This window comes from Anomaloglossus baeobatrachus, chromosome 7, assembly GCF_048569485.1.
Source record: "Anomaloglossus baeobatrachus isolate aAnoBae1 chromosome 7, aAnoBae1.hap1, whole genome shotgun sequence".
NCBI lineage: Eukaryota > Metazoa > Chordata > Amphibia > Anura > Aromobatidae > Anomaloglossus > Anomaloglossus baeobatrachus.
Genome location: NC_134359.1, coordinates 266,917,476 through 266,944,972, shown reverse-complemented (window position 1 = coordinate 266,944,972; position 27,497 = coordinate 266,917,476). Strand labels below are relative to the sequence as shown.

General features: G+C 51.6%; 1 protein-coding gene across 1 annotated transcript; it reads right to left on the bottom strand.

Moving 5' to 3' along the window:
- Window positions 1-4,030: 4,030 nt before the first annotated feature.
- On the bottom strand, window positions 4,031-9,602 carry LOC142246700 (uncharacterized). The gene is made up of 4 exons (XM_075319762.1): window positions 9,494-9,602; window positions 8,877-8,994; window positions 8,301-8,416; window positions 4,031-4,428 (listed from the first exon to the last, which is right to left on the bottom strand). The coding sequence occupies exons 1-4, from the start codon at window positions 9,600-9,602 to the stop codon at window positions 4,031-4,033; spliced, it is 741 nt and encodes a 246-aa protein (XP_075175877.1).
- Window positions 9,603-27,497: the final 17,895 nt, after the last annotated feature.

The following is a 27,497-nucleotide window of genomic DNA, read 5'->3' as shown; positions in this document are numbered from 1 at the left end:
GGCACCACTCATGATCTGTCTGGTGAGGCCTAGGCACCACCCATGGTCTGTCTGGTGAGGTCTAGGCACCACCCATGGTCTGTCTGGTGAGGTCCAGGCACCACCCATGGTCTGTCTGGTGAGGCTCAGGCACCACACATGGTCTGTCAGGTGAGGTCCAGGCACCACCCATGGTCTGTCTGGGGAGGTCCAGGCACCACCCATAGTCTGTCTGGGGAGGCCCAGGCACCACCCATGGTCTGTCTGGTGAGGCCCAGGCACCACCCATGGTCTGTAAGGTGAGGTCCAGGCACCACTCATGGTCTGTCTGGTGAGGCCTAGGTACCACCCATGGTCTGTCTGGTGAGGTCCAGGCACCACCCATGGTCTGTCTGGTGAGGCTCAGGCACCACACATGGTCTGTCAGGTGAGGTCCAGGCACCACCCATGGTCTGTCTGGGGAGGTCCAGGCACCACCCATAGTCTGTCTGGGGAGGCCCAGGCACCACCCATGGTCTGTAAGGTGAGGTCCAGGCACCACTCATGATCTGTCTGGTGAGGCCTAGGCACCACCCATGGTCTGTCTGGTGAGGTCTAGGCACCACCCATGGTCTGTCTGGTGAGGTCCAGGCACCACCCATGGTCTGTCTGGTGAGGCTCAGGCACCACACATGGTCTGTCAGGTGAGGTCCAGGCACCACCCATGGTCTGTCTGGGGAGGTCCAGGCACCACCCATAGTCTGTCTGGGGAGGCCCAGGCACCACCCATGGTCTGTCTGGTGAGGCCCAGGCACCACCCATGGTCTGTAAGGTGAGGTCCAGGCACCACTCATGGTCTGTCTGGTGAGGCCTAGGCACCACCCATGGTCTGTCTGGTGAGGTCCAGGCACCACCCATGGTCTGTCTGGTGAGGCTCAGGCACCACACATGGTCTGTCAGGTGAGGTCCAGGCACCACCCATGGTCTGTCTGGGGAGGTCCAGGCACCACCCATAGTCTGTCTGGGGAGGCCCAGGCACCACCCATGGTCTGTCTGGTGAGGCCCAGGCACCACCCATGTTCTGTAAGGTGAGGTCCAGGCACCACCCATGGTCTGTAAGGTGAGGTCCAGGCACCACTCATGGTCTGTCTGGTGAGGTCTAGGCACCACCCATGGTCTGTCTGGTGAGGCCCAGGCACCACCCATGGTTTGTCTAGTGACGCCCAAGCATTAGTTTGGTGTGTCTAATGAGGAATGAGTAGAAAAAGTGGGCAATTTCAATTTGTGTTAAAACATAAGATATATCATAAAACATATAGGTAGAATGCAAAGCCATAAGAACTTACCAGGGCAGGAGGTTTCCGTCCTTTGATTTGAAGTAGCAAAAAAGTTGTACCCTAGCGGGCACGTTTACACACTGGCAAGTGTGGATATTTGTTAGAACAGGTAGAGCATCTTCAAATTCCTCTTCTCCTTCTGTAAAACACAATGTTTATACATATTAATGGACATTAATTCTACTTCATTCCAGGTGTGGGGTTGGACACCCAGAAACTATTAGAAACTGCTCAAAGTGAAGGAAATAAACTTACCGTCAGAGGAGGTGACCACGTCCTCATCTGGCATGCTGACTACTACATCAGGGGGGCCAGACACAGAGATCTTGGTCTCTTCGAGGATCTCTCTATTATCAGTCTCGGGTCCATGAGGAGCATCATCAACAATTGTGAGCATTTTGTCCTCATGTTCTCCTGTAAAACAGAATATTGAAATCAGCATTAATAAAATAAAAATCTTCTATGTGTTTCTTGTAGACAATTTCCTTTATATCTAGGATTCAGTCACTGACGGGATTTGGATTCAGAGACTTTTTTTCTCTTAAAATGGTGATTCTCCATTAAATGCATTTTGTAATATGGAAAGACACAATCCAGAATGTCCTCAGTGTAAGTAACTGACTTCATGTTGCCAGTCGGGGGTTGGAGACCCAGAAAATATTAGAAATTGCTTAAAATGAAGATAAAATTAACTTACCGTCAGCGGAGGTGACCCAATCACAGCCGTCCATTACAGGTGGCGAGGCCCAACCACCGGCTAGATATTCCTGGTGATACTCGGGCAGTTCTTGGGTATGTCTAAAGGGGAAGGAGTAGAAGAGTTTGAGAAGCCATACTCTAGATAATAAATACATTATGTTCAAATGGTTAGCTCTAAAGCGCCCAATTTCTAATGTAGCCCATAAACTGTTTATGTTGCATCTACATATTTCATAAAACATTATATATATATATATATATATATATATATATATATATATATATATATATATATATACACATACATACATACACACACACACACGAGTATTTTGCTATACGAGCAAAGCTTGCTGTAAATTTGTAACTCAGTTTACAAGCAAGCTTTGCTGAACGAGCAAATACTCTCCGCACACACTTCCGGTTCCGTACATCCACCGCGCTCTAATCCGCTCTTGCAGTCCACACAAACACACACAAACACACACAAACAAACAAGCACGCACACACACATATTATGCTCACCTTACCTTCCGTTCCATCGCCGGCCTCATGTTTCTTGTAGCTCGCTGCTACAGGATGTGTATCGGTAACCATCACGACGAGGGAGGAACTTCCGCTGTCAGCCGCTACTCAAAGGCAGCGCGCTGGCCAATCAGAGGCAAGCGGCTCCTGCCTTTGACGTCAGCGCTCTGGCAGCAGACGTTCCTCTTTCGTCACGATGGTTACCCGATACACATCCTGTAGCGGCGAACTGCCAGTTCCAGGGGGCCGGCGATGGAACGGAAGGTAAGGTGAGCATAATATGTGTGTGTGCGTGTTTGTGCATGTGTGGAATGGCACAATAGGGGACCAGGATGGGACATTTAACAAGTTGTGGAAGGAATTATCTGCATTGCAATGATTTCCTATGGGAAAACTTGCTTTGCTGAACGAGTAACTTGGTTAATGAGCACACTGCCAGAACGGATTGTTCTCGTTAACCAAGGTTCCACTGTATATATAAATATATATATATAAATGCAAACATGCATACAGATAAGTGGTAAGAACTTACCGTGGTTGGAGGTCACGGTCCTTTTTGTCGTCAGACATTGAGCCTTCTGATCCAATCATGTCTGTTCCTTGTCCAAAAAGTGTCTTGTAACTTGGAAGCGGAGGAGGAGATGGAATTTTTACCATGTCCTCTTGATGTTCTGTAAAACACATTAGACCCCGATACATTATTTGTGTCATATTTTTTATTTTGTTTTCCTGGTATTTGTCAAAGGTTTCTTGTTCCACATTCTTGAAAATGGCGCAAGTGGTTCATAGATTTTGTGAAAAACAAACAAAAAGTCTTTTTTTTTGGCCTGTGACTTGGTTTGCCATTTTTTGAACGCTTTACAAAATGATACATATTTTGCGCCACAATTTCAGGCAAACATAAAATGTCTCCGGGGAACTGGGGTACATAATAGATAATTTATGGATCAGAAAAAATATCTAGAACCACAAACCCTGCCCCTAATGGTGAACATAAAACCCAGGTAAACATTAAAGTAGACTTTACAAAAGGTGAAAAACAAAATGAGAATTAAGCAAAAAAATGGGAAAAATACAAAAAAGCAAAGAAGTAATAGGCGCCAATTAGGTCTATTGTTTATAAGATTAGCTGTTAATTTAATGGACAACGAATATACTTCATTACTGACTCAGAAAATATTAAGAAACTGATTGAGGCTCCTCTTTTTTTTCTCTCCGCTGGGGTGGGGCTTTAACTGTAAGTCTCCCGCCCTCTGTCTTATACCCACCTGCCGCCATCTTCATCTTTTTCCGGTGGCTCTCCGATCGGTAGCTCCAGTATTTCATGGAGCGCATTGGATATCACAACTCAATGTAAGTCTATGAGAGCCTGCTTCTGGCTCTCAGAGTTGCATAATTTCTGAGCGGCGACAAAAAAGGATGAAGCCGCCGGAGGGGGAGTATAAGAATGGGACAGGGACTTACATTAAAAGCGCCACCCCAGCGCTGAAAAAAATGCTGAAAGAAATTGCTCAAAGTGACAATAAAATAAACTTACTGTCAGAGGCGGTGACCACGTCCTCATCTGGCATGCCGATTATTACATCAGGGGGGCCAGAGGCGGTGACCACTTCCTCATCTGGCATGCTGATTATTACATCAGGGGGGCCAGAGGCGGTGACCACGTCCTCACCTGGCATGCTGATTATTACATCAGGGGGGCCAGAGGCAGTGACCACGTCCTCACCTGGCATGCTGATTACTTCAGGGGGGCCAGAGGCAGTGACAACATCCTCACCTGGCATGCTGATTATTACATCAGGGGGGCCAGGCACAGAAATCTTGGTTTCTTCGAGGATGTCTCCATTTTCCGTCTTGGGTCCATTAGGAACATAATCAGCAATAAGCTTTATGTTCTCCTCATGTTCTCCTGTAACACAGAATATTGAAATCAAGATTAATAAAATAAAAAGCTTCTGTGTTTCTTGTAGACCATTTCCTTTATGTCTCAAGTTCATTCACTGCCGGGATTTGGATTTAGAAATCATTTGTTTTCCTAAAATGTTGTTTTTCTATTACCATATTTTTTGTTTTATAAGATACACCCCAATTTTAGAGATGGAAAAATAAAAAGGTGGCCTGTTTTATACTCCAGTGTTGTCTTACCGGAGAGGGGGTGGCAGCGGTGGTGGAGTGGAGTCACAGGAGGCAGGGGCAGTGCTGGTGGGGTCTATGCTGGCAGTGGTGGGTCTGTGCTGGCAGTGGTGGGTCTGTGCTGGCAGTGGTGGGTCTGTGCTGGAAGCAGTGGGTCTGTGCTGGCAGTGGAAGCTGGGGTAGCTGTGTGGAGTAGGCCGGTGCAGCGGTTGTCCCAGATGCTCTGTCGGTGGTCCGAGCTTCAAAGAATGGCGCCCAGAGCGGCACATGAGCAGATGGAGCTCTCAGCTGAAAGCTCCATCTGCACACACACTGTTTCCGGGCGCCATCATTTGAAGATAGAGCATCTGGGACACCTGCCGCACAGTCACCACAGCTTCTGCTGCCAGCACAGCCACCGCAGCTCTCACAGCCAGCCAGCCACCCGTACAGAGAGACAACCAGCCAGCCACCTGCCCGCACAGAGAAGCACCCAGCTGTCCACCTGCCGCACAGAGAAGCACCCAGCTGTCCACCTGCCCGCACAGAGAAGCACCCAGCTGTCCACCTGCCCGCACAGAGAAGCACCCAGCCAGCCACCTGCCCGCACAGAGAAGCACCCAGCTGTCCACCTGCCGCACAGAGAAGCACCTAGCTGTCCACTTGCCGCACAGAGAAGCACCCAGCTGTCCACCTGCCTGCACAGAGAAGCACCTAGCTGTCCACTTGCCGCACAGAGAAGCACCCAGCTGTCCACCTGCCCGCACAGAGAAGCACCCAGCTGTCCACCTGCCCGCACAGAGAAGCACCTAGCTGTCCACTTGCCGCACAGAGAAGCACCCAGCTGTCCACCTGCCCGCACAGAGAAGCACCTAGCTGTCCACCTGCCGCACAGAGAAGCACCCAGCTGTCCACCTGCCCGCACAGAGAAGCACCCAGCTGTCCACCTGCCCGCACAGAGAAGCACCCAGCTGTCCACCTGCCCGCACAGAGAAGCACCCAGCTGTCCACCTGCCGCACAGAGAAGCACCCAGCTGTCCACCTGCCCGCACAGAGAGGCAGTCGGCCACCCGCACAGAGAGTCACATGGCCGCCCACACAGACAAACGGCTGGACAGAGAGGCAGCCGGCTATCCGCACAGACAACCCCTGGAGCCCATTCTCCACATCCTAGTAAGCTATATTCGTATTTTTCCTCTCAAAATTTTTGGGAGGAAAAGTGCATCTTATCATCTGAAAAATACGGTAAATACATTTTGATATATTGAAAGAAACAAACCAGAATGTCCCCAGTGTCAGTAATGGACGCCCCGGACTGCTTCCATGTAATGTAAAAGTCGGCAATAACTGCCTGTATGTATGCAGAGATTAACCCTTTAACGAATAGGGAATTTTTAGTTCTTACACTTTTATCTACGTCCGTCCGGTTACATTGATACCAGTTTTGTGCGTTAATTGCAGATTACTACATTTGTGCAGTGAGGGAACTAAAAATGTAATTCTCTCTAATTGATTTTTTTTTCTTTTTCACAGTATTTACTGATTAGGTAATTAATTCTATATTTTAGTAGATCGGACTATTACAAATGTGGCGATACCAAATACGTATATTTTTATTTTTTTCCTTTCTGTATTTTTAACAGAGGAGAAGTGGGGAAGAATTGAACTTTTTGATTTGTTATTATTTTTTATGTGTTAAAATCTTTTTTGTCTTTATTTCTTACAATATTTCTTCATCCTCTCAGGGGACTTGAACCTGCCGGTTTAATTGCTAATACTATATCCTGTAATACCCTGATACTGCAACATCTAATGATAACCCTGTTCTGCTATGGAGCTCAGTGTTTGACTGAACCTCACAAGAGGACCAAGATGACAGCGTCAGGGGTCTTTAAATGACCCCTGGCTGCCATAGTAAACCATCAGGCACCCACGATAGCAATGCAAGAGATCATGGGAGTCATTTATTGCAAAAAAAATCAGCATTTAAATGGTTAATAGCTGTGTTGGGAACTGGACTCTAGCTGTGGCTGCAAGAGATATATGCCAGCTATAGAGTATAGCCAGTACCTGCCGTGTGTGGAGGGAGCTCGGCTCCTGAGCCCCCCGAATGTCTGCTATAGAGTATAGCCGGTACCTGCCACTTGTGGAGGGAGCGCAGCTCCTGTGCCCCCCAAATGCCTGCTATAGAGTATAGCCGGTACCTGCAGTGTGTGGAGGGAGCTCGGCTCCTGAGCCCCCCGAATATCAGTTATTGAGTATAGCTGGTACCTGCCGCGTGTGGAGGGAGCGCAGCTCCTGTGCCCCCCAAGTGCCTGCAATAGAGTATAGCCGGTACCTGCAGTGTGTGGAGGGAGCGCAGCTCCTGAGCCCCCCAAATGCCTGCTATAGAGTATAGCCGGTACCTGCAGTGTGTGGAGGGAGCGCAGCTCCTGAGCTCCCCAAATGCCTGTGATACAGTATAGCCGGTACCTGCCGCGTGTGGAGGGAGCACAGCTCCTGTGCCCCCAAATGCCAGCTATAGAGTATAGCCGGTACCTGCCGCGTGTGGAGGGAGCTCGGATCCTGAGCCCCCCGAATGCCAGCTATAGAGTATATAGCCGGTGCCTGCCGCGTGTGGAGGGAGCTTGGATCCTGAGCCCCCCGAATGCCAGCTATAGAGTATATAGCCGGTGCCTGCCGCGTGTGGAGGGAGCTTGGATCCTGAGCCCCCCGAATGCCAGCTATAGAGTATATAGCCGGTGCCTGCCGCGTGTGGAGGGAGCTTGGATCCTGAGCCCCCCGAATGCCAGCTATAGAGTATATAGCCGGTGCCTGCCGCGTGTGGAGGGAGCTCGGATCCTGAGCCCCCCGAATGCCAGCTATAGAGTATATAGCCGGTGCCTGCCGCGTGTGGAGGGAGCTCGGATCCTGAGCCCCCCGAATGCCAGCTATAGAGTATATAGCCGGTGCCTGCCGTGTGTGGAGGGAGCTCGGATCCTGAGCCCCCCGAATGCCAGCTATAGAGTATATAGCCGGTGCCTGCCGCGTGTGGAGGGAGCTCGGATCCTGAGCCCCCCGAATGCCAGCTATAGAGTATATAGCCGGTGCCTGCCGTGTGTGGAGGGAGCTCGGATCCTGAGCCCCCCGAATGCCAGCTATAGAGTATATAGCCGGTGCCTGCCGTGTGTGGAGGGAGCTCGGATCCTGAGCCCCCCGAATGCCAGCTATAGAGTATATAGCCGGTGCCTGCCGCGTGTGGAGGGAGCTCGGATCCTGAGCCCCCCGAATGCCAGCTATAAAGTATATAGCCGGTGCCTGCCGTGTGTGGAGGGAGCTCGGATCCTGAGCCCCCCGAATGCCAGCTATAGAGTATATAGCCGGTGCCTGCCGTGTGTGGAGGGAGCTCGGATCCTGAGCCCCCCGAATGCCAGCTATAGAGTATATAGCCGGTGCCTGCCGTGTGTGGAGGGAGCTCGGATCCTGAGCCCCCCGAATGCCAGCTATAGAGTATATAGCCGGTGCCTGCCGTGTGTGGAGGGAACTCGGATCCTGAGCCCCCCGAATGCCAACTATAGAGTATATAGCTGTACCTGCCGTGTGTGGAGGGAGCTCGGATCCTGAGCCCCCCACACCTGAGAAGCCCTTCCCCGGCCGTGATACAATGTCAGATGTATAAAGATGTATTACCTTTTGGTTTGCCGCTGCTCTCTCGCTTTTTGTAGGGAAACCACTGACTGTAAAAGTAGTCGTAGTAGTATTCTATAACTTCCTCATCTCTTCTGGATTTGTTGTTTTTCCGAAGTCTGTAAAATGGTAACATTGAAGTCATATTGTAAATTTCTGCACAGGGTAATAACACGTGTTACATGACACGTTCCTCTCAGGAGAATTATCACCATTCTATCATTTCAATAATCTGCCCCATCAGTCCCCGGGCTTCAGTCTGGAGAGACCCTAGAAGTCTGCCCTGGAGCGGGGCCGGGTCCAGCCGCCTCTTCTGATTGGGAAGAGCCACAATGTCCTCTTTGGAGTGCGGCACATGTCCTGGTATCGGGGAAGAAGCACCGGATGCAGACAGGGAGCAGGAAGTCCCCAGCGCTCCGCTCCGGGGGCCTCAGGCACTGACATGGCCTCTGGAACAGGGTCCTGCACATGATTTTCTAGTCTACACATAAATGTCCCGAATACTGGAGTGACCTGAAGATGAGACATTTCTCCTCCAGACTCCAGTGTGGCCCATAAATCATTCCTTCCTATACTTACCTATAGATGAGGGTAGAGATGGCAGCAGCCGTTATCACAAGAACAAAGACAATAGCAGCACCTATAGCAATGCTAAAGAGCAGATCCCGAGAAATATCGGGAAGGACGATGTTATCCCCTGAAAGAGAAAAAGAAAGAACCGAAGTGATCAGATAACCCTTCACCAGATAAACTGTGCAATATCTTCTGCTTATTTCTTCTCTGATCTTTCATTCTCAAAATGCTGAATTCTGAGGTGAAATCTGTCTTCAGTGACTACAAATCTCCCATTACTGAGATAGGGGATGACAGTTGGTTCTCATAACGTTCTATGGAGATCTGTACCTCACGGTCAGGAGAACTTGCAGCAGAATATCTGTCGGCCACTCGCTCCTCCTCCTCCATAGAATATAAAAAGCACCAACTGTCATCTATCTCAGGAATGGGAAATTTGTATTCACTGAAGACAGATTTTACAGGTGAATTTAGAGTGAAAAATCAGAAAGAAGCAGATTATCTCTGATAAGAAATATTACAAAGTCACTTATTTCCATGTGTATTACTGATTTATGAAATAAAAATTAAAACTGCGGTTCCTCTTTCCCCCATAGTCAGTGTATATCTGGTAATGCACTCACCTCCCTGGATCTTGTTCTCCGGTATAGACCGCTGGTTGCGGTTTCCGATGGGGGCACCTTCCACAGGCGCTAATAGCAAAATCAGAAATAGAAGTAGCTTAAAAAGCATTTTAGTATGGAGGAAAATCACTAATCGTGTAGTTAGCACAATGAGTCTCTCCAGACAATGCCTCAATCTGTAACATCACTCATTATAGGCACACATTCCATTACATCACAATTGGAATCCACTTATGACATCACGGGGGGCGTGGCTACACATGGGTGATGTCATAATCGGGGCTCAACCACTAAACATGGAGCAGCTGCTTCCATCTCTGGTATTTACCTCAGGTTTCACTTCTACTAGAGTATAAATAATGGCTCCGATATCTTGAATAGTGGGACGAGGGTCATGTGTATGTTATTCCATATGTCATACCAGCGCTATGTGAGTGTGTGATTATTTTCTCGCCTATCATCCGTATGACGTGTGTATACAATGCATTTATCATCAGAATACTCTATGTACTTTCTTGCTAGTTGAAAAATTAAATACTTCTAGGCCACTATGTAAGGCACAAAGTAGAATTCACAACCAAGAAAAAGGAAGAGAAACAATTAATAAACAAATTATACATTTTATTAATTAAAATATTCAAAATCAATAAAATTTGACACGGAGACAGAAAAAAATATACTGAAAACTTAGGACTACACAAATCACAAAGTACAATACATAAATAAGAGCAAATCTAGATGTAAACAGTCGTAGATACAATTGTCCACTAATCACTATGGCTTAAAAAGAAGAGATGAATAAATAAAACATATTCATTTTTATTCATGGCCAAAGGACAAATACACAATAATGTGGTCATAACATGAATGTACTGTGTGATCTATAGATAATAATGTGGCAGCGTGCAGTATTAAAGTGGCGACATTAATGCAGATACAAAGTGCAAAAATAAATCCAAGTGGATCACACCAATAAATCTTTATACTAACCACTATATCATAGACAGTCCAGGGTAGTCAGGATAGGACGCCACGCGCATTTCGTGACAGCGTCTTACAGGGGGAAGAAATAATAAAGCAGAAATATTAAAGCAATCAAATCTAAACGGTAGATAATAGAAAAGATAATATAGAAAGATAAGATAGATAGATATCCTGCAGCTATACAATGTCCCTCCCTACATATTATACACTTGTACCCTATAGTGCCTTTTATGTGGCACTAAAGGGTGTTTTACCTGGTTAAACCTAATAAATAAATAAAACTACGTGAGTTCCCCTCTATTGCAGTGGGGTGGTATTATCAGGATGTGAAGGTTCACGGTTATTGGGCCCTTCCCAGCCTAAAAATACCAGCCCACAGCCACCCCAGAAGTGGCACATCACATTAGGTGCGCCAATTATGGCATTTTGCCTCCCTTCTTCCCCATGCCCTAATGTGGACAGGCTGGGGGACATATATATACAGAGGCGGGCTGGCCCGGGAGGGCAATTGACCCCTGGGCTGCTCTCCCGGCTGCTATAGGGCCGGCCGCCTGCAGCATAATGTCATTATAACACAAACATGGCCACACGGCCCTGTCGCCTGTACTGTGATGCCGCGGGGACGGCATTGACACATTTACAGGCGCAGACAGTGTCAGCCGGCCGCATTATAGTACAGGAGACACGGCCGCTTGCAGTTCACTGTGCTCGGCCATGTGTGTTATAATGAATTCATGCCAGAGCCACCATCAGGGGTCTCGGTGAGCAGAAGCACGGAGGGGGGGCCTGGGTGCTGACAGAAAGCTGCCCTCCCCCCTGCTGCTCTGTAACGGAGCTGTGTGTGTCTATGGGCCTGTAGCAGAGCCGTGTGTGTTTATGGGCCTGTAGCGGAGCTGTGTGTGTCTGGGCCATTTTGCAGAGCTCTGTATGTCTATGGTCATGTAGCAGAGCTGTGTGTCTATAATATATACACTGTAGAAAGACACTAATAATAGATTTATTACCTCCCTATTGTACCCTAGTACATTAAAATTAGTAATAATGACCGATCCCCTTAAAGAAGTTGTCCAGTTACCAAAACTGATTTTTTTTTTTCTGATAAATCTTGCTAATATGTGCCCCTCAACACATCTATTATGTTTTTTCAGCAAAATTACCTTTCATTGTGCACTAGCAGCACACGGTCATTGCTGGCTCCAGCTCTGATGGGGTTAATCTCTCCTCTGACTTCCTGTGTTCAGTTCCTACAAGTCCCAGAATTCTTTGTGGCTCTAGGGCGGTGTCTGGCTTATCTAACACACCCATTGTGTCTAATACACCCACTCTGCTCCCACCCAAACCCTCCTCCCTGCCTCTTCCCAGTGGATGTGCACTGAGATCAATTACACAGAGACAGCAGCAGCTCTACACAGCCAGGGGAAGAAAGTGTGTGTGCGCGTATATACAGTGTATGTGTATGTGTGCGCGTATATACAGTGTGTGTGCGTATATACAGTGTGTGTGCGTATATACAGTGTGTGTGTGTGTATATATACAGTGTGTGAGTGAGTGTGTGTGTATGTGTGTGTGTCATACTCACCTGTCTGCAGGGTCCCGGTGCCATGCCTGCTTCCAGCCCCTGTCTCGGTAGCGCCGCTTCGGCTGTGTGCAGTCTCCCCGGGGCACGTACGAAGCTTGCAGGACCTGACGGTGGATCACCTGATGCAGTCACCTGACGCATCAGCTGATCGATTCTCGTGGTGTCGCCGGCTTTTTCGCGCCCGGCCGGCTATCAGCTGATCCTGCTGTCAGGGGACTTCATCAGCTGATTACCGGCAGCTCCTGCAGCGATGGGACAGGATCAGACTCCGCTGCAGGAGCTACCGGTAATCAGCACAGACGTGAGTATTTATTTATTTTTTTTTTTTGCACTGATGCATCAGCTGATTGTATAATCGGCTTTTATACAATCAGCTGATGTATGATGTGATTCACATCCTTTAACCTGACACATCATCTGATCGCTTTGCCTTCCAGCAAACCGATCAGATGATATTGGATCCGGATTGGACGGTGCGGGACCCTAACCCAGGATTACTGCGGAGGGGGGTTTATTTCAATAAAGATGGAGTCACTAATTGTGTTGTGTTTTATTTCTAATAAAAATATTTTTCTGTGTGTTGTGTTTTTGTTTTTGTTTTTTTTTTTATCATTACTAGAAATTCATGGTGGCCATGTCTAATATTGGCGTGACACCATGAATTTCGGGCTTAGGGCTAGCTGATAATATACAGCTAGCCCTAACTCCATTATTACCCGGCTAGCCACCCGGCATCAGGGCAGCTGGAAGAGTTGGATACAGCGCCAGAAGATGGCACTTCTATGAAAGCGCCATTTTCTGGGGTGGCTGCGGACTGCAATTCGCAGTGGGGGTGCCCAGAAAGCTTGGGCACCCTTCACTGTGGATTCCAATCCCCAGCTGCCTAGTTGTACCCGGCTGGACACCAAAATTAGGCGAAGCTCACGTCATTTTTTTTTTAAATTATTTCATGAAATTCATGAAATAATTAAAAAAAAAAGGGCTTCTCTATATTTTTGGTTCCCAGCCGGGTACAAATAGGCAGCTGGGGGTTGGGGGCAGCCCGTACCTGCCTGCTGTACCCGGCTAGCATACACAAATATGGCGAAGCCCATGTCATTTTTTTTTTCTTTTTGGGTAAAAAACTGCATACAGTCCTGGATGGAGGATGCTGAGCCTTGTAGTTCTGCAGCTTCTGTCTGCTCTCCTGCATACACTAGTGAATGGAGGATGCTGAGCCTTGTAGTCCTGCAGCTGCTGTCTGCTCTCCTGCATACACTAGTGAATGGAGGATGCTGAGCCTTGTAGTCCTGCAGCTGCTGTCTGCTCTCCTGCATACACTAGTGAATGGAGGATGCTGAGTCTTGTAGTCCTGCAGCTGCTGTCTGCTCTCCTGCATACACTAGTGAATGGAGGATGCTGAGCCTTGTAGTTCTGCAGCTGCTGTCTGCTCTCCTGCATACACTAGTGAATGGAGGATGATGAGCCTTGTAGTTCTGCAGCTGCTGTCTGCTCTCCTCCATTCACTAGTGTAAGCAGGAGAGAAGACAGCAGCTGCAGAACTACAAGGCTCAGCATAGTCCATCCCGGACTGTATGCAGTTTTTTGCCAAAAAAGAAAAAAAAATGACGTGGGCTTCGCCATATTTTTGTATGCTAGCCGGGTACAGCAGGCAGGAACGGGCTGCCCCCAACCCCCAGCTGCCTATTTGTACCCGGCTGGGAACCAAAAATATAGAGAAGCCCTTTTTTTTTTTTAATTATTTCATGAATTTCATGAAATAATTTAAAAAAAAAATGACGTGAGCTTCGCCTAATTTTGGTGTCCAGCCGGGTACAACTAGGCAGCTGGGGATTGGAATCCACAGTGAAGGGTGCCCAAGCTTTCTGGGCACCCCCACTGCGAATTGCAGTCCGCAGCCACCCCAGAAAATGGCGCTTTCATAGAAGCGCCATCTTCTGGCGCTGTATCCAACTCTTCCAGCTGCCCTGATGCCGGGTGGCTAGCCGGGTAATAATGGAGTTAGGGCTAGCTGTATATTATCAGCTAGCCCTAAGCCCGAAATTCATGGTGTCACGCCAATATTAGACATGGCCACCATGAATTTCTAGTAATGATAAAAAAAAAAAAAAAAACACAACACACAGAAAAATATTTTTATTAGAAATAAAACACAACACAATTAGTGACTCCATCTTTATTGAAATAAACCCCACTCCGCAGTAATCCTGGGTTAGGGTCCCGCGCCGTCCAATCCGGATCCAATATCATCTGATCGGTTTGCTGGAAGGCAAAGCGATCAGATGATGTGTCAGGTTAAACTACGTGAATCACATGACACATCAGCTGATTGTATAATCGGCTTTTATACAATCAGCTGATGCATCAGTCCAAAAAAAAAATAAATAAATACATACTCACTTATGTGCTGATTACCGGCAGCTCCTGCAGCGATCGATTGGACAGGAGTATGATCCTGTCCCATCGCTGCAGGAGCTGCTGGTAATCAGCTGATGAAGTCCCCTGACGGCAGGAGCAGCTGATAGCCGGCCGGGCGCAAAAAAGCTGGCAACACCGCGAGAATCGATGAGCTGATCCACCGCCAGGTCCTGCAAGCTTCGTACGTGCCCCGGGGAGACTGCACACAGCCAGAGCGGCGGTACCGAGACAGGGGCTGGGAGCGGACATGGCACCGGGACCCTGCAGACAGGTGAGTATGACATTTTTTTTTTTCTACTGTTCACTTTGGTTTTCGCCGCTGCCTCCACCTCCCGCCCAGACATGGCGCCGCACGGAGCGGACATGCACAGGACGGGAGGTGGACGCAGCGGTGACGGTACCGGGAGGATTCATGCTTCTGTGTTTACCAACAGAAGGAATCCTCTTCCTGTACACGTCACTGTAGTACCCACCCCTTGCGTTTATAGCTGCGTTTTTAGTCATAGAAACGCAGCTATATGCGTTTTTCATTGCGTTGTTGAACATCTCATTGAACTCAATGGGTGAAAAACGCAGTGAAAAACGCAGAAATAATTGACATGCTGCATTTTTGTGGTCAACACAAAAACACAGCTACAAAAAAACGCTGTCTGCGGACAGCACTTCTGAAAACCCATAGACATTGCTGGGGAAGCAATGTCACTGCGTTTTCAGCACAAAAATGTGGTAAAAAACGCCGCAAAAAACGCAGCAAAAACGCCTAGTGCGCACAATGGCATAGACTTTACTCGGGAAGCAAAGTCATGCAGTTTTCTGAGTAAAAACGCACCAGAAAAACGCGCAAAAACGCCACAAAAAACGCACTGTGTGAACTTACCCTTAGTTGGTGACATGCAGCATCGCAGGTGACAGAGCAGAGCAAGTTGGTGACATGCTCTGCTCTGACACATAGTGTGCTGCATGTCACTGTATCCACTCTGGGACTTGTTGTGCAGGTGACCGGATGCTACATATCACTAACTGTCTCCACTCTGGGACTTGTTCTGCAGGTGAGAGTGTATACAGTTGGTACTATGCAGCAGAAATCACAGAGTGGAGACAGATAGTGACATGTAGCATCCGGTCACCTGCACAACAAGTCCCAGAATGGAGACAGTGACATGCAGCACACTATGTGTCAGAGCAGAGCATGTCACTGTCTCCATTCTGGGACTTGTTGTGCAGGTGACCGGATGCTACATGTCACTGTCTCCACTAGAGATGAGCGAACCGGTCCCGGTTCGGCTCGAGGTCGGCTCGCCGAACGGAGGTCCCGTTCGAGTTCGGCTCGTCGAACGTTCGACGAACCGAACTCGAACTGCATAGGAAACAATGGCAGGCAATCACAAACACATAAAAACACCTAGAAAACACCCTCAAAGGTGTCCTAAAGGTGACAAACAACTCACAACACATGGGAAAGTGACAAGGACATATACTCATGCGAAAACAAAAGAGCAGGACAAGGAAAAAGAGGAGACACAGATATAGATATGGCACGCCCTTCTAAAATCATGTAAAACACCGCAAGGTGACTCCAAGCGTAGTCTCCCTTTTTTTCCAAAAATTGTGCCCCACACACACCCACCCACCCATTCAGTGGCAGCACTTGTGGCCTAGTTGTGCACTTCACAGCTAGATTTGCATCAAGCACATTCAAAAATACGCCATAATTAACCGTCCCCAGGATGACACCAGGGTAGGTAGCAAAGTCTTTCCTGATCCCAGCTCTGTTCATCTTGGCTTCTTTTAAAAACACAGCAAGCAAGGGTTACTCCAAGCGGAGTCTCCCTTTTTTTCCAAAAATTAGGCCACACAGACACCCACCCCATCAGTGGCAGCAGTTGTGCCCCAGTTGTAAACATGATGTTTTGATTTGCATCAAGCACATTCCAAATCCACAAGCATTTACTCTCCCCAGGATGACACAGGGGTAGTAAATTCCTTCTGGATCCATGACTTGTTCATTTTGATGAACGTCAGTCTGTCCACATTGTCACTGGACAGACGCGTGCGCTTATCTGTCAGCACACACCCAGCAGCACTGAAGACACGTTCAGAGACAACGCTGGCAGCTGGACACGACAAGATCTCCAAGGCGTAACTGGAGAGCTCTGGCCATTTTTCTAGATTTGAAGCCCAAAAGGAGCAAGGCTCCATTTGCAAAGTCATGGCATCGATGTTCATTTGGAGATACTCCTGTATCATCCTCTCCAGCCGTTGACTATGTGTCAGACTTGTTGTCTCTGGTGGCCTTGCAAAAGAGGGTCTAAAAAAATTATGAAAAGATTCCATAAAATTGCTGTTACCAGCACCAGATACGGTGCTACTGGTACGGGTAGACTGTTGAAGATGACGAGACCGTCCCATGTTTGGCAAGTTACAACTGGGAGATTCACTCCCTGCACCTGCACGGTTGTTTGGTGGAAAAGCCGAGCTAAGATCGAATAACAGCTTCTGCTGATACTCCTGCATACGTGCGTCCCTTTCTATGGCTGGAATTATGTCACAAAATTTGGACTTGTACCGGGGATCTAATAGTGTGGCAAGCCAGTGTGTCGCCCTGGGCAAGCCAGGGGACACAGGTCACAACACCACCACACCCCACACTCCAGGTAGGCACACCTGCTAACCAGAAATCCTTGTTGCCTTCCTCCAGAGGTTGATGATGCACACCAGGGGGTGGGCCAGGCGGTTGGCTCCGCCCACCAAGGAGCTCACAACTCTGGAGGCAGGAAGTTCCAGGCAGTCTAGTCAGGGAGGAGGAAGAGGAAGGAGTGAGGAGTAGCCCAGGCAGGGGCTAGGGTAAACAACCAGCAAGTGAAAGTAAGAGAAGTGAAACAGGAGGAAAGCAAGAAGTGGTGACAGCGCAAAGAGATTGCAAAGCCTGAGAGCCCAGCTGTGTGTAGGGCTAGAACAGCAAGGTCAGCGACGGCGGTGACTGTCCGGAGTGGGACAGTTCGGAAGTTCCTGGAAGGACCCCGTTGGCTGTGTGCCCGGTGGTCTGGAGCAGTGTTCCGAAGGACAGTCAGCACCAGGGCAGGGGCCTCTCGGACCCCGGCAAGGCTAGGAGTCGCCCAATTTGCCGAATCCGTCAGTGACGGGGACGCAGATCCCCCAACAACAAAGTCCCGATTGACGGCAACAGCCCGACCATTAACGGGGAGACACCGCCACCGCCAAGGCACCAGTTTCCCCAGGGCCAGCGCCTGCGGGCAAAGTGTAGAGCTCCTCCGGCCCAGATTGCAGTCGGGGAGCGGGTAACCAGAGGGAATCCACCGATACCATCAGACCACACAGGTGCAAGGAAGAGAGAAGTCACCGTCACCTACCGGGAGTGCAGGTGCAGCCGTCTGTGGGACCGTCCTACCAGCCGTTGGTTTACCGTACAAACTGTGTCCGTGTCAGGCTGAGTGAGTACCATAGTGCCGCAAGGCACAGCGCTGCCCCCGCGTCCCTGCACCCTCCAGGCCCTACACTTCACATCTCTTCACCGGGCCCCGGGATCACCAACCCCTACCCACGGAGGGGCAACACAACACCTGGCTGCTCCCATCACCATCCCCGGGACCCCCACACCGAGCAGCGGTGGTGCAATCACCACAACCGTGGGTGGCGTCACGAACTATAACCCCAACAAACACCCCCTTTTTCACTCACGGGCGAGGAGCGCCGCTCGAGACACCCCGGGATCCGGCCCGCAGCTCGAGCCACCAGGAGCAACTGCCGGACCCGAGCAGAAGGGGTGAGCGCGGTGTGCTGACACCCTCCTCCCCGCCCGCGACAACTTGGCGTCACGAACAGGATCTTACCGCTCTGCCGTCAGGTAGAGGTGCGCCTTGTTACCGCCGGAGGCATCCGGCAGAAAAATTTCAGAAGCCGCCATCTTTGGCGCGAAAAGTTCCCGCTCGAGCGTCTTCTCGAGCAGTAGAAGCGCGAAGGCCAAAACTCCGCCCCGAGAGAGGAGGGGCCGGAAAGAGCTAAGGGGGACGGAAACAAGATGTCTGCGCCCGACGGAGCCTCTGGAGGAGCGGTGGTCGCAGCCGCAGCGGCACCCGCGGATGGGAATGGGCCTGCCCAGGTCCCGGCCGTACTGGCGGGAGGTGCCGCGGCCCCCGCGCTTGCTCAGGTCATGCCGTTTTCCTTGCCCTATGCGCCTGGAGCTGCCTGGCTACCGCAGTATGACGGGAAACCGGATGCCCTACAGGCCTTCCGGAAAAAGCTTAACCCGTTGCTAGAGCTGTACCCCCTGACTGATAAGCAACGTGCAGCGATAGTGCTAGGCCAGTTAACCGGTGCGGCGGAGCAGGAAGCGGAGACCTGGGCCGAGGGGGACCGGCTCTCTGTAGCCACCATCTTCGAGAAGCTACAGGCTGCCTTCGAGACCCGGACAGAAGCTGAGCTGAGGATGCAGTTTTACCAGTGCCGGCAACGAGCTGGGGATAGCATTCGGGACTATGCTCTACGTCTGCAGACCGCCCTCCGCACGCTGAAGCGGGTGAACTCTATTAATGAGGCGGATAGCAACAAGATGTTGGTGGAGCAATTTGCGCAGGGGATGAGGTCCCCTGAGGATCGTAAACAACTCCGGCTGTGGGCCCTGGAACACCCTGATGTGGACTTTGCTGTGTTAAAGGAGCGGGCTATCAAAGCACTACAGCCCCCAGCTGCTGAAATTCTGGAACCCGTCCTGTGGCCCGTCGAGACAGCTCCCGTTGTGGCGGCTCCAGCCAAACCAACCTCCTTACTACCTGCAGCCTCAAGCAGCACCGTGGAAGAACTGGCAGCCCAGGTCCGTCGCTTGGACGGAGACCTTGCCAAAATCCTTGCTGCACTACAACCCCTGACCAGATCTCAGCCCCAAGCGCAGATACAGCTTGCTGACAGTCCTGAAGATGTTCCCTGGATGCAGCGGAGAAGCGCTAACAACCCGCGGAGCAGACCTCCAATCTGCTACAAGTGCCGTAAACCGGGCCATGTTTACCGACAGTGCCCGTTAAACGAGCAACCCCTGGGGCCCCGGGCCAATCCTCAGGAGTAGAACACCGTGGCCCCCCGGACTGGCGAGACCGATATGTCGGGGCCCGCCCTATCATCCCTGTGGCTGTGGACGGCATACCCGTGATGGCTCTCCTGGACACTGGATCGCAGGTAACTACCATACCGTATACCTTGTACCAGCAGTATTGGGCCACAGACGAGCTGGCGCCTCCAGACCCTAGTATAAATTTGATTGCCGCTAATGGACTTCCATTGACCCAGGTGGGGTATAAAGAAGTGGCTATGACAGTGGGGCAAGCTGAACTGCAACATCAGGGCATGATTGTGATCATGAATGAACCCAGTGATCATAACCCGAAAATAGTGCTGGGAACCAATGTGATGGAACACTGCATGACTGATGTGTTGAACCTTTTGCAACGGCTAGCCGCCACGGCGGCGGGGAGCCGGCAGAGGGCTGTGCAGCGTGAGATCCGCGCCCTGATGTACCGCCAGCATGTAAGCTCAACCGGAGGGGAGATTGGTGGAGTGCGAGTGATGGATGTTGCTCCATTGACTGTGCCCCCTAGGAGTGAGATGATGATCTGGTGTAGGGCAGCAGTAGGGCCTCAGGGGCGGGACTACCCTGCGATGATGGAGCCCATGCCTTCCGAGCACTGGCCCACTGTAGTGGCCGCCCGAGGGGTGGTAGATGTGAAGAAAGGGAGAGTGCCTGTGAGGGTGTTGAACTGTGGGGAGGAGGAAGTCAGGCTCCCCCGGTATGCCACCATTGCCAAACTGCTCACCCTGGACCCTCACACTATCCAGGAAGCCCGTCCACCCACACTCCCACCTACCACCAGCACTTCCCCACCCCAGGGGGACACCAAGGAGTGGCACCAACAGCTACATGTGGGCACTGATGATACCCCTACACATCACAGGGCAGGGGTACACAGGGTAGTGCAGGAGTACGAACAGGTTTTCAGTAAGCACTCCCTAGACTTTGGGCAGATCAAGGGGGTCCAACACCACATTCCCACGGGTGAACATCCCCCTATCAAAGAGAGGTATAGACCTATTCCCCCTGCACATTACCAGTGTGCCAAAGATATGTTGAAGAATATGAAGGAGGCAGGGGTTATTCGGGACAGCTGTAGTCCCTGGGCCGCTCCGTTGGTACTGGTCAAGAAGAAGGATGGTACCATGCGGATGTGTGTGGCCTACCGGAAGATCAACCAGATAACCCATAAAGATGCCTATCCATTGCCTCGTATTGAAGAATCTTTGGCTGCACTGAGAACTGCAAACTACTTCTCGACCCTTGACCTCACCAGCGGATACTGGCAAGTGGCCGTGGCCCCCGAGGACCGGGAGAAGACCGCCTTCACCACCCCGATGGGGCTCTGCGAATTCAATAGCATGCCGTTTGGGCTGTGCAATGCCCCCGGGACCTTCCAACGGTTGATGGAGTGCTGTTTGGGACATTTAAACTTCGAGACCGTCCTGCTGTATTTGGATGATGTGATTGTTTATTCCCAGACGTATGAAGCCCATCTGGAGCACCTGGCCGAGGTGTTCGCGTCCCTTGCCAAGTTCGGGATGAAGTTGAAGCCCTCGAAGTGCCATCTGCTGAAACCCAGGGTGCAGTATCTAGGACATGTGGTGAGTGCGGATGGTGTTGCCCCCGACCCTGAGAAGATCACTGCCATCCAGAGCTGGCCGAGACCAACCACAGTGAGGGAAGTACGGCAGTTCCTGGGTCTGGTAGGGTACTATCGGCGTTTTATAAAGGGGTACACGAAGATGGCTGCCCCCATGCAAGATCTCCTCGTGGGACAGACCAAAGGTGGTAGGCCCATTGGAGCCCCACTGTTGTGGGAGGACCAGCATGAGGAGTCCTTTGGCCAGTTGAAGGCGGCCTTGACCGGAGAAGAGGTCTTGGCGTACCCTGACTATGGGCGCCCGTTCATCCTCCACACGGACGCCAGTAACGTGGGGCTAGGAGCGGTCTTGTCCCAGGTCCAGGATGGAAAGGAGAAGGTGATTGCCTACGCCAGCCGAAAACTCCGGCCGACCGAAAGGAACCCTGAGAACTATAGCTCCTTCAAGCTCGAGCTATTGGCGTTGGTGTGGGCTATCACAGAGCGGTTCCGCCACTACCTGGCGGCAGCAAAATTCACCGCGTTTACGGACAACAATCCGTTAACTCACCTGAACACGGCCAAGTTGGGCGCGCTGGAGCAGCGGTGGGTAGCCCGGTTAGCCAACTATGATTTCACCATAAAGTACCGAGCTGGTCGTGTCAACATCAATGCAGATGCACTCTCCCGGATGCCCCATTTGTCAGAAGAGGGGTGTGAGGACGACGACCTCGAGGAGATTGAGTTGCCTGCGTTTCACCAGCCGCCTACTAAGAGGGTACAGGTATGTCAGCAAAGGGTGGATCTGGACCCGCGGCCCAGTCAAGAGTGGCAGGACGCCCAGGACCAAGCGCCGGCTGTCCGCCTTGTCAAGACTCTGGTGGAACAAGGCGCCATGGGAATGGACCCCAGCGCTCCAGCCGAAGCCCAACGCTTGTGGAAAGAACGGAAACGGCTTTACCTACACCAAGGGAGGCTGTACCGTGAGCTGATCAACCCGAAGACCCATGAGAAAATATGCCAGTTAATCGTTCCTCAGGCTGATGTCGCTACTGTACTGCGGGCATACCATGATGGTGCTGGCCACTTCGGGTGGAAGAAGCTGGAGATGCTGTTGAGGGAGCGGTTCTATTGGAGTGGGATGCGTGAATCGGTGGAAGCTTGGTGCCGAGAGTGCGGTCCTTGTACGCTGAGGAGAAAGGACGAGACTAGCCAGAGGGCACTGTTACATCCCATCGTCACCCATCAGCCGCTGGAACTGGTCGCTCTAGACCATGTCAAGCTCACCCCTAGCCGAAGTGGGTACACCTACGCATTGACCATGGTAGACCACTACTCAAGATTTATGGTGGTAGTCCCCGTCAAGGACCTGACTGGTCGAACTGCTGCTCGTGCGTTCCAGGCTTATTTCTGCCGACCTCATGGGTACCCCGAGAAGGTGCTGACTGACCAAGGCCCGGCTTTTGAAGCAGAGGTGTTTCACGAATTCTGCCAGTTGTACGGCTGCAAGAAGATCCGGACCACTCCGTACCACGCCCAAACCAACAGCATGTGCGAGAAAATGAATCACTTGGTCCTGGGGCTCCTCAAGACGCTACCGCTGGAAGAACGGAACATGTGGCCGGAAAAGTTACCCGACTTGGTCGACATGTACAATAATATCCCAACCAGCTCGACGAAGTGCACCCCAGCGTATCTGATGAGGGCTCGGCCTGGCCGCCTGCCGGTGGATCTGGAGATGGGGTTGGAAGCTCCGGAAGCACTCCCTTCCACGGCAGAGTGGGAGAGTCGGAGGAGGGCCCAGTACCGGCAAATCCAGGAGTATGTAGAGAAAAACCTCAGTCGAAGTCGAGAACAGCAAGAGCACCGGTTCAACCAGAAGGCGCCTGCAGGTCCTTTCCAGCCAGGAGATGTGGTGCTGAAACGGAAGAGAAAAGCCCACAAACTGGATGACCAGTGGGAGCAAGTCCCTTACGTCGTACAACCCACCGAGTGGGACAATGGGAAAACCTACCAGATCAGTCGTGACCAAGGGGGCACCCTGGCCACAGTTTCTCGGGACCATCTAAAAAAATGCCCCCCAGTATTGAAAGCAGAAGCTGAAGTACCGGTTTCTCCACCAGTGGAAAAGGCAGCGGAGGTAATCCACACTGTAATGGGTGACTTCCCAGCAAACTGGCCTACACAGAACGGCGCGGTGATACTTCCAGTGATACTGTTCCCACAACCCGTGGATGAAGAAGTAGTGGAAGCGGTTAACCGTGAGCCAGAACCAGTGCCATTGCCCAGGGATGAACCTGTACCCAGCCCCCCTGCACCTCCGCCTGCCCCACACTGTAGCAGGGAGGAGGAACCGATTGTTCCCTCTACCCCACTGTCTAGCACCACCGACACCGGGCCCCGAAGGTCCACCCGTTCCAACCTAGGTAGACCCCCACTTAGGTACAGGGAGACCGTTCTATGAGTGAAAGGGGTCCGCAAATGTAAAAGGTTGTGTGTGTGTGTGTGTTTGAAAAAGTTGAAAGTTTTGAAAAATGAAAAATGATTTACCGAAGTTCACCTGATTGTCTGCAGTGATTAGCAACCGGCAGGAGCCGGCACCGTTGTCCCCGTGGGGACTGTTTAAAGTTTAAAAAGCATGGGAACTATCCATGGACAAGCCCGTGAACTCTGCAGGGCAACCACAAACGTTAGTGGCATGTAAATATGTTGGGTACCGTTACCGTTTCCGCAATGCCGCCTCCGGAGAGGCAGGTTGGAGGGAGGGCCCTGAGCAGAGCAGGCCAGGGCCCAGCCACCAAAGGAACCGGTGGCCACCCTCTGGAGGGCAAGGACAGATCCCGCTCGGGTGACTTGTGCTGGACTGTGGGTCAAGGGGTGCTGCCTGGGTTTTAGGGGCAGCATCAGGGCCAGGTTGCTTGGGTGGGAGAGAGCGGAAACCGTGACCGTACACCGTTGAAACGTTAAAGTAAAATGTGCCTCCCGTCTTGGGAAGAGTTATTGAAATGTATATATGTTTGATTAACCCTTGTTATCCCTTTTACAGAAAAATAAAACCGGTGTAGGACGGCAGCCCGCGGACGGTCTGCATTTTGCTAAGGGGGAATGTGTCGCCCTGGGCAAGCCAGGGGACACAGGTCACAACACCACCACACCCCACACTCCAGGTAGGCACACCTGCTAACCAGAAATCCTTGTTGCCTTCCTCCAGAGGTTGATGATGCACACCAGGGGGTGGGCAAGGCGGTTGGCTCCGCCCACCAAGGAGCTCACAACTCTGGAGGCAGGAAGTTCCAGGCAGTCTAGTCAGGGAGGAGGAACTGGAAGGAGTGAGGAGTAGCCCAGGCAGGGGCTAGGGTAAACAACCAGCAAGTGAAAGTAAGAGAAGTGAAACAGGAGGAAAGCAAGAAGTGGTGACAGCGCAAAGAGATTGCAAAGCCTGAGAGCCCAGCTGTGTGTAGGGCTAGAACAGCAAGGTCAGCGACGGCGGTGACTGTCCGGAGTGGGACAGTTCGGAAGTTCCTGGAAGGACCCCGTTGGCTGTGTGCCCGGTGGTCTGGAGCAGTGTTCCGAAGGACAGTCAGCACCAGGGCAGGGGCCTCTCGGACCCCGGCAAGGCTAGGAGTCGCCCAATTTGCCGAATCCGTCAGTGACGGGGACGCAGATCCCCCAACAACAAAGTCCCGATTGACGGCAACAGCCCGACCATTAACGGGGAGACACCGCCACCGCCAAGGCACCAGTTTCCCCAGGGCCAGCGCCTGCGGGCAAAGTGTAGAGCTCCTCCGGCCCAGATTGCAGTCGGGGAGCGGGTAACCGGAGGGAATCCACCGATACCATCAGACCACACAGGTGCAAGGAAGAGAGAAGTCACCGTCACCTACCGGGAGTGCAGGTGCAGCCGTCTGTGGGACCGTCCTACCAGCCGTTGGTTTACCGTACAAACTGTGTCCGTGTCAGGCTGAGTGAGTACCATAGTGCCGCAAGGCACAGCGCTGCCCCCGCGTCCCTGCACCCTCCAGGCCCTACACTTCACATCTCTTCACCGGGCCCTGGGATCACCAACCCCTACCCACGGAGGGGCAACACAACACCTGGCTGCTCCCATCACCATCCCCGTGACCCCCACACCGAGCAGCGGTGGTGCAATCACCACAACCGTGGGTGGCGTCACGAACTATAACCCCAACAAACACCCCCTTTTTCACTCACGGGCGAGGAGCGCCGCTCGAGACACCCCGGGATCCGGCCTGCAGCTCGAGCCACCAGGAGCAACTGCCGGACCCGAGCAGAAGGGGTGAGCGCGGTGTGCTGACACCCTCCTCCCCGCCCGCGACACCAGTAGTCATCATCACTTCTAATTTTGACAATACGAGGGTCATGTTGGAGGTAGTGCAACAAGAAGGCACTCATGTGTCTTGCGCAGCCATGCGGACCAAGTCCACGCTGTGTTTGTGGCATAGAGGTGCTAACCGTTCTTTCTTCCTCTGACATCTCCCCCCAACCTCTTTCAACTGAAATTTGACCAAGGTCTCCCTCATCCGCTGAGTCTTCCATGTCCATGGACAGTTCGTCCTCCATTTCTTCATGTTCTCCTGCACCTTCCTCAACATCTCGCCTGCTACCATGCGCCCTTGTTGATCCCTGTCCCCCATGGTCCCATGCCTGCTGCGTTGGTGATGATGAACGTCTGGGACCTTGGTGATGTTGTTGTCCCTTGCGCATATGAATCCTCCTGTAGTTCCTCCCCTTCCTGTTGTCCCACCCCCTGACTCCGAATAGTGTTTAGCGTGTGCTCCAGCATGTAAATGACTGGAATCGTCATGCTGATAATGGCATTGTCAGCGCTAAACATATTCGTCGCCATGTCGAAACTGTGCAGAAGGGTGCATAGGTCCTTGATCTGAGACCACTCCATCAGGGTGATCTGCCCCACCTCTGCATCTCGTTGGCCCAGGCTATACGTCATGACGTATTGCACCAGGGCTCGGCGGTGCTGCCACAGTCGCTGTAACATGTGGAGAGTTGAATTCCAGCGTGTCGCCACATCGCATTTCAGGTGATGAACCGGCAGGCTGAAAGACTTCTGGAGCGATGCAAGTCGCTCAGCTGCGGCGCTTGAACGGCGGAAGTGAGCAGACAGTTTTCGTGCCCTGTTCAGAAGGCCATCTAGGCCGGGATAGTGTGTTAAAAATTGCTGGACGACAAGGTTCAACACGTGAGCCATACAAGGTACATGTGTCACCTTGCCCAGGCGAAGGGCCGCACCCAGGTTTGCAGCATTGTCGCACACGGCCTTACCAGGCTGCAGGTTGAGTGGAGACAACCATTTATTAAACTCGGACCGCAGAGCTGACCACAACTCCTCAGCTGTGTGACTCTTATTCCCAAGACATGTCAAGCTAAAGACCGCCTGATGCCGTTGCGCTCTGCTGCCAGCATAGTAATGAGGGGTGCGTGTTTCCTTCTGCGCAGTGAGAACGCTGGTGGCCTGACCAGGCAGGCTTGGGGCGGAGGTGGAGGACCCAGATGAGGTGGAGGAGGCAGAAGCAGTGGCGGAACTTGGACAGACAGAGGATTGACACACAAGTCGTGGGGACGGCAAGACTTGTGCAGCAGACCCTTCACCATCTATCACCATAGTTACCCAGTGCCCAGTCAGCGACATGTAACGTCCCTGTCCATGCTTACTGGTCCAAGTATCGGTGGTGAAATGCACCCGTTCACACACAGAGTTTCTCAAGGAAGCGGTGATGTTGTGTGCGACATGCTGGTGTAGCGCGGGCACACCTTTCTTAGAGAAGTAGTGGCGACTAGGCATCTGGTACTGGGGCACAGCGACAGACATAAGGTCTCTAAAATCCTGTGTGTCCACTAGGCGGAAAGGCAGCATTTCGGTAGCCAAGAGTTTACAGAGGGATAGAGTCAACCTCTTAGCTTTGTCATGGGTCGCAGGAAGTGGCCTTTTATTTGACCACATCTGAGGGACAGAGATCTGGCTGCTGTGTGTAGACGGTGTTGAGTAGGGTGTCCCTGGAAAAATGCAGGTTTGTGAGGAAAGTGCAGGCGGAGACATGATGTTGCCTTCATCCAACGTTGGTGCTATCGATGTCTGAGAGAGCTGTACACACTCACTTGTTTCCCCTTCCAAACCAACTGACGACCTACCAAGCAAACTGCCTGTTGCGGTTACAGTGGTGGAAGTTGTGCGTGGAAAAACAGGTGTGACAGCTGTCCCCACAGTCCTAGAAGATGAAGAGCGCGCGGATGCACTTGAAGGGGCAGGCCGTGGATGGTTCGCTCCGCTAGGCCGCATTGCAGCACAGTGAGCTTCCCACCGGGACCTATGATATTTATTCAT